At 49.1% G+C, this 14324-nt stretch overlaps 1 protein-coding gene across 1 annotated transcript; it reads right to left on the minus strand.

The window, feature by feature from the left end:
- Window positions 1–1993: 1993 nt before the first annotated feature.
- On the minus strand, window positions 1994–12683 carry SMIM3 (small integral membrane protein 3). Its single transcript, XM_043490749.1, has 4 exons — window positions 12624–12683; window positions 10630–10891; window positions 4102–4380; window positions 1994–4060 (listed from the first exon to the last, which is right to left on the minus strand). The coding sequence occupies exons 1-3, from the start codon at window positions 12681–12683 to the stop codon at window positions 4184–4186; spliced, it is 519 nt and encodes a 172-aa protein (XP_043346684.1). The 3' UTR covers window positions 1994–4060; window positions 4102–4183.
- Between the last annotated feature and the right edge of the window lie 1641 nt (window positions 12684–14324).

The following is a 14324-nucleotide window of genomic DNA, read 5'->3' on the forward strand; positions in this document are numbered from 1 at the left end:
TGGCTGAGCTTCCCACCTCCTGTGAACAACCCTGTGTTGCCAATGCAAACACAAGCTAGGCTGAACTGCGTGGGCCATCAGGCTGCCCAGGAAACGATGCCTGATGGCGTGTCAGGAGTGCTCGGGAGCAGAGGAGGAAGTGCCCGGTGTGCTCAGCAATGAAAGAGAGCAGGATCAGCGAGCGGTGCCAGGTGTGCCTGGCAGTGCCATGAGCGAGCATCTTGTGACGTGCCAGGGGCACGCTGAATTGGGAGCACGACCGGATCTGCGGGCAGTGCTGACCATCGGCACACTGGGGATCAGAGACACGGTTCCATGCCACTTCATTGCAGCTATATTGCTTTTAAATCTGTGCCTGGACAGTTCTCGCCCTCTCTGCCCCAGCTCATCCCCCCTCAAGCCACACACACAGTGGAAACTGTCACCACAAAGTCCTCTAGAATGACCAGGGTTTAGTTTGGATTTAACATTGTTTCTAGTCCGGGATGCCATACCGTTGTTATGGTAACTCAGTAAATACCCAGTGTTACCATAGTATCGAGGCTTCCTTCATAGTAAACAGGATGTTGATCTCTTCTCATTTAAGCAGCTGCATCGCTCCCGTGGCGTAGATCACTATCCACTGGGGCTGTGGCCCCAAGACCGTGTCAGAGCCCAGGTGGCATTTCCCAACAACTGCTGTGCCTGGTGCACATTTAGTTCCCATTGCCCTTAGCCGCATGGAGAACAGACATGTTTTGTCCAGGAATGGAAAGCTCAGACATTTCAAATCAAGGGGCCCACGGGATTAAGTAGCTGTGGGAAACACAGAAGATGTTAAAGCAAGGTCCTCTCTGCTCATTCCTGGTCCTTGTCCAGGTGGAAGTTAAAGATCCCATGGGATAACTCCAGCCTCCGGGCTAACAACGTGAGAGCTGTTGCTCATCATGTAATGGCAATTGTGTTTCCCCTGTGCAGGCCTGGCCTAACTCATTACTTTGTAAACTAAAATGCTTTGAAACGCTCTATGGAAAGGAGAATACTCCAGCACATGGAGCAGAGCAACTAGGAGTCAGGCCTGTAGGGTTCCGTTCCTGCCTCTATCACTGACTTAGGACCTGATTCTCCATCGCCTTGTACCTCATGCTGTCATTCCCATGGTCTGAGCACCCTGCACTGCCTGTACTACCGCAAAGTCCACAGGTGCCTTCAGCCCCAGCACCTTATCAAGCTGCACTGGAAAAATGCTACCCAGCCTGAGACGATTCTGCCGAAAGAACGTCAGCAGTGGAATGTACCTTTCCAAGCTGCATCACTGTATCGTCAGCACTTTTCTATCTCCCATTAGCTCCTCTGAGTGCAGAAACAGGGATGTAGACAAAGATAACAGCTTCCCACTGCCTCTCTGTGGTCTCAGAAACCTGCAAGCTTCCACCACTTTCCCACATCACAGCCTTACTCATCTTATGACTTAGCTCCGTCTCTTGTTTGCTCACGTAAAGCTGGTTTCAAACCCCAGATGTAAACAGAAGCCCTGCACCAAGAGCCGTGCTATGCTTCACGCAGTGAGGTTGTGGTGGTCACAAGATGACGGGGGAGAGGAACGAGTTATACAGATCAGTCTGAACCTGAGAAACTAAAACTTCATGCTGCAGCACCCCAGCAAACACTGTGAGTCTGTCTGGTTTTTGTTAAGAGTTCTGTGGGATTTTATCTTGTCCATTTGTTTTCCATTGACGCTATTTACTTTATTCAGCATATTCATCTCTCTTTTTGTAGATGGACCTACCTCTGTAATGCGGTGCACTGAGGACGTACACAGTATGTTACAGAGCACAGAATAAGAGATGGTCCATGCATTGAGGCGCTCCCCATCTCACACACGAACAAAACCAGGGCCACGGCTCAGGACAGGCAGGGAATGCAGGCAACGCTGCCAGTGACGTCAGTGTAGGAAGGATTTATGGACCTAATAATGTCCTTAGCACAGATAGAATGTCACGACATCCACACATGTAGAATAAAGTCCATTTATTCCATGGATTGGTGCAATATCACAGTTTATATGATGGTGATTTTGCTCACACATGTCCTATAAATACATTTATGTCACACTTTTCCTATGTACATTGCATTCACCCTCCTGTTCCTTTTTTCCCCATAACTTTTTCTTGCAACTCAAAAGGTGCAAACTTGGCAGCTTAAGTTTTGAGTTTTAGTGTCTTTGAAAGCAACAGCCAGTGAGCAATGGTTGCAGCTAGGTACAGCACGGCCAGCTTCTGGGCAGCCTTTCCACACATAGCTTTGCTAGTCCCGAGCTGCAGCACCTGCCCCTTACCTTTCCCCCGCTATTCTGGTCTCAGGACGCAACTCACGAACCCCCGTGAGCTTCCCCTGCTGTTCCGTGCCTGGGTCCAGCACATAGTACAATCAAAACACTCCTGTCTTGAGTTTTCCCAGTCCTTGGCCTCCCTCTCCTGGACACTGGCTGCTAACTGTACCATAGTACACAGAACTTTTCCGCTGCACAGAAATACCCCCTGAGAACACACAAACTCACTGCAGTGGTGCTTTAAGTGAATTGTGAGCCAGTTCTCCCAGTGAGAAGGGGGAGTGCACTGCCCTGCTAGCCCTAATGCATCCCTTTGCACTTACATACCTAGGCCCCGTTTAGGAATGTTCTGTCCAAGCAGTCTCAGCTGTTACAAGTGAGGATAAAATAACCCTGGGCTGCCTTCTAGCTTTGAGTCTATAACCTATATCCAGAGGGTGGAACCAATCCAGACTGGCTGCTGAGTACTAAGAGGGGCTCCCTTCTCCTTCTCCCCTCCCTGCACTTGCTCTCTGTGTGCTGGCTCGGAATTTGCATTCTCCTGTTTTGTTAACCGTTTCCTCCCCATCTTTGGGCGAGGAAGAGCGGAGGAGCTGCAGGAGAACTACTGGGCTTGCGCTTATTAAGGACATGGAGCAGGAGGGTCCTTCAGCACTGCTTTGCATCCAGCATGGATTTACCCTCTGGCGGCTGGTGACGGTCTGTGTACCACGAGCCCAGCTCCCAGTGCCCGGGTATCCCTGTCACACAGAGCACCATACTAACGGACTCCATGTTGGCAATCTCTGGAGAGAGGTCAAGGGCTGAACAGACCACCCAGACTGAACTGGCCCGCAGTCCTGGAATAGGGGCCTCCCTAGAGCAGGATGGAGGCATATTGCAACCTGGGACTGATCCTGGCTGGACCCAGTCAACGGGCACCAATCTAGCCCTTTCATTACAACGATATTAAGAAACCAGAACAAGGTGACAGGCCCAGAAAGGGGGTGACTGGCTGCCTGGGGGTGATGCCGTGTCACTCCCAAGAGCTGTTAGCCAAAGGGCCTTCCTCTGAAACCAACACCTAGTACATTTCTGGTACAATTACACCAAATGCCTGCAACACAGCAAGACTGACACGGCTGCGATTGGCCCCTTCACTGTGCTAATGATGTAGATACAGTCCCATGGCCTGGCAAACCCAGAAGCCAAATGCACCCCTGTTTTTGCCACCTTACATGGATCCCCTCCCCTCAAGCCAAATAAATTGCTTTCACTTAACTCCACTTCCCTTCCTTGTTCTTCTCCTGTGGCTGGGGGAGCTTGGGGCATGGAGACAGAAGATCCCAGCTATGAGGAGCCAGAGGTCACCAGCCCCTGCCCTCGCAGCGAGGGAGAGCGGCATGGCGCGAGTCGCTCAATGTCCAAGGCCACCGCATCTGGAAACCATTTCGACAGCTTTGCTCTCAGAAGTTGAACATTTTCTTTGCGGCCCCTGGCCTGCAGCTTCCCTGTCATTTCTGAGTGGCTCACCAGGTAAATACGAGGGGGCCATTTTGATTGGAGTGCATGAGATGAAGCCCAGACAGGGGCTTTCTGGGCCGCTGCACCCACTGAGGGGGACTTGCCCATCCAGACTCCAGAAGAAGCTTTGTCACCAGTTGGAGTGGGTGACTAACCTAGCTCCCTTGGGTGCATTTGGGTGACACACAGGGATTTCGGGTCCCAGGAGTATCAGCCTGTGCTTCCTGCCATGTCCTGGCCAGCACATTGATCCCTGCCCCTCCATGGTGCTGCCTCATATGGAGTCAGCTCAGGGAGCTGCCTGCTTTGCCCACCGTCTTTTTCTCCAGCGTGGTCTGAAGGAGGCCACCTCGGCCCTGGGCTCTGTTCTCACACGACCCCGTTGCGTATGGGGTGAGTCCGCACCCTGTAGATGATGACAGCCATGGCAGGGCACAGCACCATGAATGTCATGACAAGGATGGTGGCCAGGATGATCAGCACAATGACCCAGATGTCCAGGATGTGCTTGGGGATGACAGACGTGGTGGAATTTGGGCTGCTCATGCCTTCCGTCCTCTTCCTCTCTGCCACAAAAAGAAAGAGTTACGGATAAAGCAGGGCACAGAACAGCACAGTCCAGAAAAGACCAAATAGTTATATATTCCATCTCCGCCTTCCCCCTCCCCTCTCCTCCACGGTTCCCCCTATCGTACCCCCTCCTCATCTTCCCCATCCCATCTCTAACCCCCCCCCCCTCAATTACCCCTGGCACTACAGAATGGCCAACTGTCTCTTTCCATCTCGCTCCTGGCCTTTTCCAACCTAGGCTGAAAATACAACTTTCCTCCCCTGGTTTCTCAGGTCACATTAAGGCCTCAGCCTCCTCCAATCTGCCCTTTGCTCTTTTATTCTTAACAGCAGTAGAGCAGGGCCACAAGCAGGCTAAATGGCCTTTCGGGTGAGATTTTCAAACCCTACCCTATATGTCTGGAGCTTGTCTGGTGCTGCTGGCTAATGTATTTGGAAACCCTGCTTCAGTTTTAAACTTTTACAAACCTCAGTGCATCAAGGTACCTCCTTGGCACAGTGTATTACTTTTGCAAGCATGTGTATTTTGCAGCACTCTGTGCAAGGCAAAAATGTAAACCCGTGAACTCACGTTTCAAACAAAGAAGCTTGGTTTGACGATTAGAGAAGGAGGCTGGGTGCCAGGCCTTATTTCCATCTCTTCCATTGACTTGCTATGTGTCACTGACGAAGTACCTTACCTACTATGTATATACATATATAATAAATGTATGTAACTCCATTTACCCGCTGTTAAGTGGCCCTAGCAAAGCCGCTGTGACGAGGCCCAGCGTATGCAAGGCTTGGATAAAAGCTGCTGTAAAAATACTAATTGTTAATTATTTATTATTATACGACTTGAGAGAATGAAGCAGTGACCTGGGCATTCTAGCCAGTTATACTGTGATGTGTGAGTTGCTGAGGAGTGGAAATCTTTGAAATTAGTGAGAAGAAGAGCTTGGTGTAGCTCAAAAGCTTGTCTTTCACCAACAGAAATTCGGCCAGTAAAAGATTTTACCTCACCCATCTTGTCTCTCTAATATCCCGGGACCAAAACGGCTACAACAACCCTGCACAGGAGAAATGCAGCATCTGATTACCACAATATCAATATAGATATTATTTTAGGCTGGGAGTTTCAAATGAGACGAGGGGAGTTAGGTGCCCAAATCCACCATACATTCAATGGAAGTTGGGTACCTAATTCCTCTAAGCACTTTAGAAAATCCCAGATTTAAACTCAAGGCCCTGGCTGCCAGTGTCACGTCTGTTTGCACTGGGGATTTCCATGGGGATTAGGGATGGAACGTCCAACTGACGCGCTCCATCCTGGATCTACTTTTCTAGCTTCTCTGCTGGATTCTGACAACACTGGGCTGTAAGATTCATGCCGTGGCATCATCCACTGGATTCTGCTGCCCTTGAGGCATCTCTCTTCCCATAATTGTGGCTTTCTGAGTCATGGAGTTAATAGTTTAATTACCAGAAAATCATCAGAGGACACCATCAGGTAGGACTGACGGGCTGTGGTTTATCTTTCTGGTCTTATATCCACCCCCGCACTATCTGCTCCTCTTTCATGTCTTTCCAGTCAACTCTAGAGTGTGCTAGTCAGCAGAGCAAACCTCCCTCTGCCTCCCCCTTTCTTCTGCAGAGCTTTCTCAGAGCTGAGCCCAGGATCTGGGTGTTATCTTGTTCCCAGAGCTTAGTGGAGCAGTGCAACAATCTCTCTCTTAGGTCCTTATCTGGCCTCCATCATCATTGCATGTGAGCACCTCACACTCTTTTAATGCATTTATCCTCACACACCCCTGTGAGGTAGGGCACTGCTCCATTTCCCCTTTTAATGATGGGAAACTGAGGTACTGAGCAGCTAAATGACTCGCCCAAGGTCACACAGAGAGTCTGTGGCAGAGAAGGGAGTTGAACATGGGCCTCCCAGTTCCTAGGTTAGAGTCCTAACCATTGGACAGCCCTTTCTTTCTAAAAGGGAGGGACGGGGGGAAGGACATTCAAAGTAGGGCCTGGCAAACCTTTGTTTAAACAGAACCAAACATGACAAAGACCTGTCTCTGAGGTTCTCGGACCCATCTGCTTATGAACAATCAAGGTGTGATGGAGTGAGCAGAGCTGATTGTAATTAAATCCTGAGGGATGTAGGTGACATTTGTTGGTGTAAGGACTTTTACACCAGCTACACTGGTCTTCTGGACTGAGTCACCGGCTCTGCTCCTGGTCCCCCCAGGAACCCTTATCCTTCCCCATAGAGCTGAGCGTAATGAGTGACCAGGAAGGGGAGAGACGCATCTTTCCCAAGCTCTGAGCAAACACATTTCCCTGTATGAGCCTGGGACCCAGACCAGGCTTCACCCACTCCTGCATCACACATCTGTTTACGAAAGATGTGTCTGGAAGGGAGGACTGGTTGAAATTGGCATGCAAGTGTTGCAGGTCTGTGCACTTCCATGTGGCAGGGGAGAGGCCTCCTGATGTCATCAGCAGGTTCAGGCATGTTTCAGGGCAAGAACTCGCTGGCCCGTTTCAACTGACATTAAAAGCTAGTCTTCCAGTGTAGTGGGGGCTTCACTCAACAAAGACGACCTACTCTGTGCCCCGGCCCATCCAGAAATGCAGGGGGGGACTGAGTCAAAAAATAGACCTCTGGGAAGAACAAGCTTCTAGTTGTGCAGCAGAAGAAAGTTACCTTGGTCAAGGTGTAGATCTAGTAACCCCAAGGGTGACAAATGGTGCACACACTTAGGGGCTGATCCTGCAATCCTTACTCATCTGAGTGGTCCCGGGGAAGTCCGTAGTCCCAAAGAGGCGCTTAGAGGCTATGGCGGTGGACATTCTAAGTAGGTATCAGTCTGGGAGAAAATATATTTCCTCTTTTGCAGTCTCAGTGATGTGCCTTGTCCATCTCAGATGGCCAAGAGACACAGCTCTGATTCTCCTCCCCCTAGAGAAGACACTCAGAGTCCATCCCGGGTCAGCACTGAAAACTTGTTCTGTTTGAGGTGCGTGGATGAAATGTACAAGCTGATCTCCTTCTCTGGTGCACGTGCTAGTAAATGTTGGCCACCTCAGGTAATCCCAGGGAGAGAGCAGGATGGAATTATTTTGGCCCAAGCTCTAAATGGATCATAGAATCAGATTTTGAGGTCAGAAGGGACCATTATGATCATCTAGTGTGACCTTCTGCACAATGCAGGCCACAGAATCTCACCCACCCACTCCTGTAACAAACCCCTAACCTATGTCTGAGCTACTGAAGTCCTCAAATCGTGGTTTAAAGACTTCAAGGTGCAGAGAATCCTCCAGCAAGTGACCCGTGCCCCATGCTGCAGAGGAAGGCGAAAAACCCCCAGGGCCTCTGCCAATTTACCCTAGAGGAAAATTCCTTCCTGACCCCAAATATGGTGATCAGCTAAGCATGTGGGCAGGACTCACCAGCCAGATGCCCACAAAAATATTCTCTGTAGTAATTTAGATCCCACCCCATCTAACATCCCATCACAGGCCATTGGGCATATTTACCACTAATAGTCAAAGATCAATTAATTGCCAAAATTAGGTTATTTCCATTCCCAGCACTATAAATACGGCATGTGCACCTGCCGGCACAAACCCCCTAACGGAGCCTTGGATGGCGCCCTGCATGCTATGTCATTCTGGAGCTTTATCTCTGGTGCTGATCAGCAAGTACTTCCACTATTGCAGGAGCTTATGTCACACTCATACCAGCAAAGGTAGTGCAAGAGGACCCAAGATGTCAAGCCTCAACGGTCCTGCAGATAAAAGCCCTAATCTCAGCTAAAGCTGGCTGCGGATGTTAGGTCAAGGCTCATGCAGATTCAAAGGTCAGGCTGCACCCACAGCAGAGCTTTGAAAGGATTTCTTGAAACATGGGCTGTTTATGCAACCACCATGCCTGGTAATTGCTGCAGTACAGCACATTCACCCTCTGCTACATGAATGCTCATTAGTGCTACAAAGACTGAAGATCCCACCAGCACTCTGCTTAGAATCACAGAGGTTAAAGATGGATGAGGCCTAGAAGTTCATCCAGTCCCTGTCCACTGTCACTGCTTGGGGCTCAAGACCAAGATTCAGTGGCACTGTATTTGTGTCCGAACTGCCTCAATACTGCTCTGCCCATAATGTAGTTTTATGATTTGCCAAAGAAAACACCCCATAGGAGAGCAGGACTCAATTTTTGAAAATGGCGCTTCTGGCAAAAATGTATAACTCAGTGGAGCACCTAACGTGTGCATTTCCTGCAGCCAGGCATGCAGCTGTGGGCATGTGCATGCAAATTGACAGACAGACATCTAGATGGTCATTTGTAGGTGCATTTACTGTGATCCCGTGCATACGTGCGGTGATTGTGGATGCTAATTAGGCTCCAGTTTGGCCAGGCTTAATTCTGAAAATGTTAGGTTAAATGGCACCGAGTAGGGTAAATCCCTGTGTTATCATCTTTGGAGATCTGGGTTCGAAACTTAGCCTGCAGCAGGTTAAAAAAGGTAATGAAGGTTGGTGGCCATAGTTTAGTGCCCACTAGATGGGTATCAACATCACCACTCGAAACAACACGTGGCACAACTCTGTGCTCCGCACTGGAATAACAAGGAGTATTGCACCTTATGACTGAGATGCATAGGCAGAGCTGAGAGGTGAAAGGTTTGGGGCAGGTTAGAATAAACGTCCATTGCCAGAATGGGACACTTGCATTGAATGCCTGATTCCAGCCAGTGCTGACAGACCCTCGTTCTCCTGGGCACTGAATGTCATCCCAGTTTATAAGATATTAAATGTCACCAGGGAGGAAGCAACCTGCACTTAGGACCAGATGTTCCTCTCCCTTCCCCTTTGTCTGGGGTGAGGGCATGGCCCAAATGGGAGAGGGCTCAGGCAGCTTCCTACATTCTGTAGCACAGTTCCGATTAGCAAGGTTTTGCACCATCACACTCACCCACTCCCGATCTCAGCCCTAGGAAGCCACATGTCAGAGGGTCTATTCCCCACCTCCTGGGCGTCTCTCCTATCATTATCCAATATTTTGCTCTCACTCTCCCAGGAGATAGCCTGGCATCCCAGCTGGGCTGTATAACAAACCCTGAGCTCCGTAACTACACATGACAAGGAGACTTTTCTTTTTAATTCTTTCACCTTAAACTTCTATTAATGAATTTTTCCCCCCCTCACCCTTAATTTAGAGAAGTATCTGAGGAACATTGCAGGCTGGGCTTATTCTAACTCCACAAAGGATAAGGTGGCAATTGCTGACACTGCCCTTTTTGTGGAACGGGTCCGTAACTAGTTTTACTGCTAGCTGCTTGAATGTCAGAAAGAATTCTATCCACAGGGAGCTAATTTCCGAGTGGTCATATGTCTTCCCCACTCCAGCGCTAACACCAAAGCACTTACGCCAGGGACAGCGAGGAGAGCTGCTCTCATGGCAGAAGGCTGAGAGATCCCGGTGCCAAAGCAGCCATCATCCAATGTCATATCAGTGCCAGCAACCCTGAACTGAAATAAACATACAGCAAAGGCAATAGACTAGATTCTGTTTTCATTTATGCTGGTGTCAATCAATCACTTACTCCAAAGACGTGTGAAAGTGAATGAGGATCCAGCCCAGGCAGGTTAAGGCTGCTGCAGGAACAGGAGCAGTGACTTTCTTAACTTTTGAACATTCATCTATAATCATCTTTCAAAGATGGTTCAGGAATAAATTAGTCACTTTTACTGAAGCATAGGGGGGACTATCTGACATGGAGGCGCATGGGGGAACTAAGGACTGAGTTGCTACCAAAAGCTCTTGTTCACCCTGTAGCTCTGTCTCATCAGTGATTCGGATCATAAAGAGGGAGGGAGGGATAGCTAAAAGGGGAAACAGTGATTGCAGAATGAGGCAAAAGCAAAATGTGATGATAAACAAGGAAGACATGGACACACAGAAGTTATGAGAAAATCACACGTGGTCCCTCACTGTTGGTGGCTAAAGATCTCAGCAACAGCACACATGCACCCGTGCCTTTCCTTTCTGGCATGAGTTGTGTTTTCAGAAGGCAGGACTGGGCTAAGGGACCAGGAAATAAGACTCTGTCAAGCTACTCTACTTGGGAGATTAATCAGATCCTCCTGCACTTGAGCGTGTTTGAAATTCAGGGGCCAAATCCAAATTTTGCACCTGAAGATCATCTTTAAGAATGAGATGCTGCTGTGCTTAAAAGCTAGTGAAAAAAAGAGCTAATAGTTACCTGCTGGCGTCCTGGCAGCTCGGTGACTAGGGGACTCCTTGGGAAGAAGAGGAGAGAGAGACTCAGACCATCTTCCAAGGTAGCTAGCAGACAACTTTCCAAGCCACCATGCTGAACCAACACACTGGCTCGTAATTTTCTGTGTAAGAGAGGAAGATCGGTCCAGCCCTTCTGAGTCTTGACTCCACCCTTCTTCCTGGAAGCCCAGAGCCTGTGAGTGAGTGGGTGGGTGGGGAGACACAGTGCGTGTATGAGTTTCTCTCTGGTTAGATAGTTGCTGTGTGCAGTTATGTGCAGCCCTCTGCTCACACCCATTCCAGGAAGAGGGAATGTATAGTCTGACTGAACAGCCTTTGCCTCACTCACTAAAAAGGGAGCCTTTGTTTGCCTCCTTCTGGCTCAGTGCTGCCCAGTGGCCATGTACACACCAGGAAAGTGCGCACATGGTTTAAGGCAGTGGTTCTCAACCATGTACTCCTGGGGGTACCCAGAGGTCTTCCGGGGAGTACGTCAACTCACCTAGATATTTGCCTGGTTTTACAACAGGCTACATAAAATGCACTAATGAAGTCAGTACAAGGTAAAATTTCATACAGACAATGACTTGTTTATACTGCTCTATAGATTGAAATGTCAGTACAATATTTATATTCCAATTGATTTATTTGATAATGATATGGTAACAATGAGAAAGGCAGCCATTTTTCAGTAACAATGTGCTGGGACACTTTTGTATTTTTATGTCTGCATTTGTAAGCAAGGAGGTGAAACTTGGGCGTACGCAAGACAAATCAGACTCCTGAAAGGCGGACAGTTGTCTGGAAAGGCTGAGAGTGGTTTAAGGGTTCCAGCTGCTGCGTTCAGAGTTGGTGTGAAGGCAATGATTGTCAGGAACTGGGGCAGGAGGAGCAACCAATCAAAGGTTTAAAAGTCATGGATCCTGCTGGCCCCAAGCCCTTCCTGCAAATCCCAGCACCCTCCTCCATCATTCCTACTTCATCCCTGCAAATCCTGCTGCTCCCCTTCATAGAATCATAGAATCATAGAATATCAGGGTTGGAAGGGACCCCAGAAGGTCATCTAGTCCAACCCCCTGCTCAAAGCAGGACCAAGTCCCAGTTAAATCATCCTAGCCAGGGCTTTGTCAAGCCTGACCTTAAAAACCTCTAAGGAAGGAGATTCTACCACCTCCCTAGGTAACGCATTCCAGTGTTTCACCACCCTCTTAGTGAAAAAGTTTTTCCTAATATCCAATCTAAACCTCCCCCATTGCAACTTGAGACCATTACTCCTCGTTCTGTCATCTGCTACCATTGAGAACAGTCTAGAGCCATCCTCTTTGAAACCCCCTTTCAGGTAGTTGAAAGCAGCTATCAAATCCCCCCTCATTCTTCTCTTCTGCAGACTAAACAATCCCAGCTCCCTCAGCCTCTCCTCATAAGTCATGTGCTCTAGACCCCTAATCATTTTTGTTGCCCTTCGCTGTACTCTTTCCAATTTATCCACATCCTTCTTGTAGTGTGGGGCCCAAAACTGGACACAGTACTCCAGATGAGGCCTCACCAGTGTCGAATAGAGGGGAACGATCACGTCCCTCGATCTGCTCGCTATGCCCCTACTTATACATCCCAAAATGCCATTGGCCTTCTTGGCAACAAGGGCACACTGCTGACTCATATCCAGCTTCTCGTCCACTGTCACCCCTAGGTCCTTTTCCGCAGAACTGCTGCCGAGCCATTCGGTCCCTAGTCTGTAGCGGTGCATTGGATTCTTCCATCCTAAGTGCAGGACCCTGCACTTATCCTTATTGAACCTCATTAGATTTCTTTTGGCCCACCCTATGCTCCATTCCACCCTATGCTCCATTCCCAGGCATCCTGCACTGACCAGGGGTCTAAATTTCCCAGCCACTTGCACCTGGAGGAGCCTTGCGTTCTCCAAACCATTTCCTTGCTATTCCTTTGGAAATTTAAAATGAAAGAAAATAATTGTACCAGGGAGCTTGCTGCCAGGCCCAAGACTGAAGCAGAGAGGGCCAAGGGTCGTCGGCTCATCTCCCCTGGGCTGCTCTTCCAATGCCAGGCCTGGAGGCACTAGGAGGAACCACCTATTGCATCCACACTGAGCACCACCAGGGCAGGTCCCTTCTGTGATCATTCTCAGGTGCTGCTGGAAATGTGGGGACCCTGACTGAAGAGTTTGGACCTGCGGCAGCACCGAACCAAATTCCTTGTGAAGAGGGCTGCAGCTAAGCAGGAGTTCCTGGGGGAGCTGGGAAGTCCTGAGGAGGGAAAACAGACTGAAATTCTGCAAGAGAGGAAGGGGGTGACACGACACTGAGTTCCCTGAGGAAACGGAGACAGGTTCTTGGGTCGAAGACTCATTCATCCTCGTGGTTCTCTGCAGCCAACCGCTCTGCCAACCCCCAAGCATGCCCCATCCCCCGCAAACCATCATTTTTAAAAACATGTAATCAAGTTGGGTTCTTCTTCTCTGGTGCTCAGGAGTCATATTTCCACGCTTCCTCCACAGCCAAAAGGGCTAGAAACTTCCCTTCTTTTTACATAACAGCTGATGCCTGCATGGAATCACTTATCTCCAGGAACTGGGGCGATACGAAACGCAAGCCTGACCCTCAAGTCACGGGAATGGGCAGTTCTGAGTCAGCACGCAGGGCTCTCCAGTGTTCTGGGACCCGTTTGTTTTGCTAAGATTTGGCATGCAGTTCAAGATCCTGACTGATTGTGACAAGAAGGCCAGCTTTGTTCCTGAATGCTGATGGAATTTTCCACTACCCTGGGCGATATGAAAGGCCAAGGGGGAAAAAAAATCAGTCTCTTCCTGGTTGCCTCCAATCACTAAAAGAGAGAGTCAAAAACGAACCAGAAGAGCACCTCCACTTTTTGCAGCCACTCTTATGTATAGCTCAGCGAAGCAGGGCTTGAGAGCAGCCTGCGAACATGGGGAAGGTGTAAACCCCGGGGAGTGAGAGGGGTTGTCTGGGGTGGTGCCTGCAGGAATAACTAGGAGCTAATAGGGTAAAAGGGAAAAGTGAGGCTGATAAGCATCTGCACTGAGATGTTGTGAGCTAGTCTCCAGTGGGAAAGGTTGGAACTCCTTGAAACATTTGCAATTGGGATGCTGGATAATGCACTGCAGGGAACAAGCCTGCAGTGGGAGGGGACTAGATCAGTTAATAAGGCTTTTCCTGCTCTGATGTCTCTATGAAAACGCGGCCCCATGGAAGAGGTACACCTACAAGGGACTATCTATGTAGGGTACTTAGATGCCCATTACCCTAGTATCTGAGTAATTCACAGTCTATATCCTCACAACACCCCTGTGAGGCAGGGCAGCACTAGTATCCCTGTTTTACCGGGGAACTGAAGCACAGAGGGGCAAAGGCCCAGATCCTCAAAGCTATTTAAGCTCCTAATCTCCACTGAAATCAAATGGCTTGTCCAAGGTTAAACAAGAAGTCTGAGAAGGAGCAGGGAGATGAGGCCGGGTCTCCTAAGTGCTAGGCTAGTGCTCTAACCACTGGATCACCCTGCCTCTGGACGGTTTGCTACTATTCCCTTTTAGATGGTGTGAAACTATGCTGTCTGTACACAGAGCATGAATTGGTGATCATGCTGCCAATCCTAATGTTCCATCGGTTCTTAAAATGACCCACAAACAACTGGAGGGCAGAG

Source organism: Dermochelys coriacea, chromosome 8 (genome assembly GCF_009764565.3).
Source record: "Dermochelys coriacea isolate rDerCor1 chromosome 8, rDerCor1.pri.v4, whole genome shotgun sequence".
Classification (NCBI taxonomy): domain Eukaryota; kingdom Metazoa; phylum Chordata; order Testudines; family Dermochelyidae; genus Dermochelys; species Dermochelys coriacea.

Excerpts from the sequence above, each read along its gene's own strand:
- SMIM3 (XM_043490749.1), bottom strand. The coding sequence starts at position 12,683 with ATGAGCCGACGACCCTTGGCCCTCTCTGCTTCAGTCTTGGGCCTGGCA. Across the intron at positions 10,892-12,623 it reads GCCTGGCAGCAAGCTCCCTG|AGAGAAACTCATACACGCAC; the intron begins GTACAATTATTT and ends CTATCTAACCAG. Across the intron at positions 4,381-10,629 it reads AGCTGCCAGGACGCCAGCAG|AGAGGAAGAGGACGGAAGGC; the intron begins GTAACTATTAGC and ends TTTTTGTGGCAG.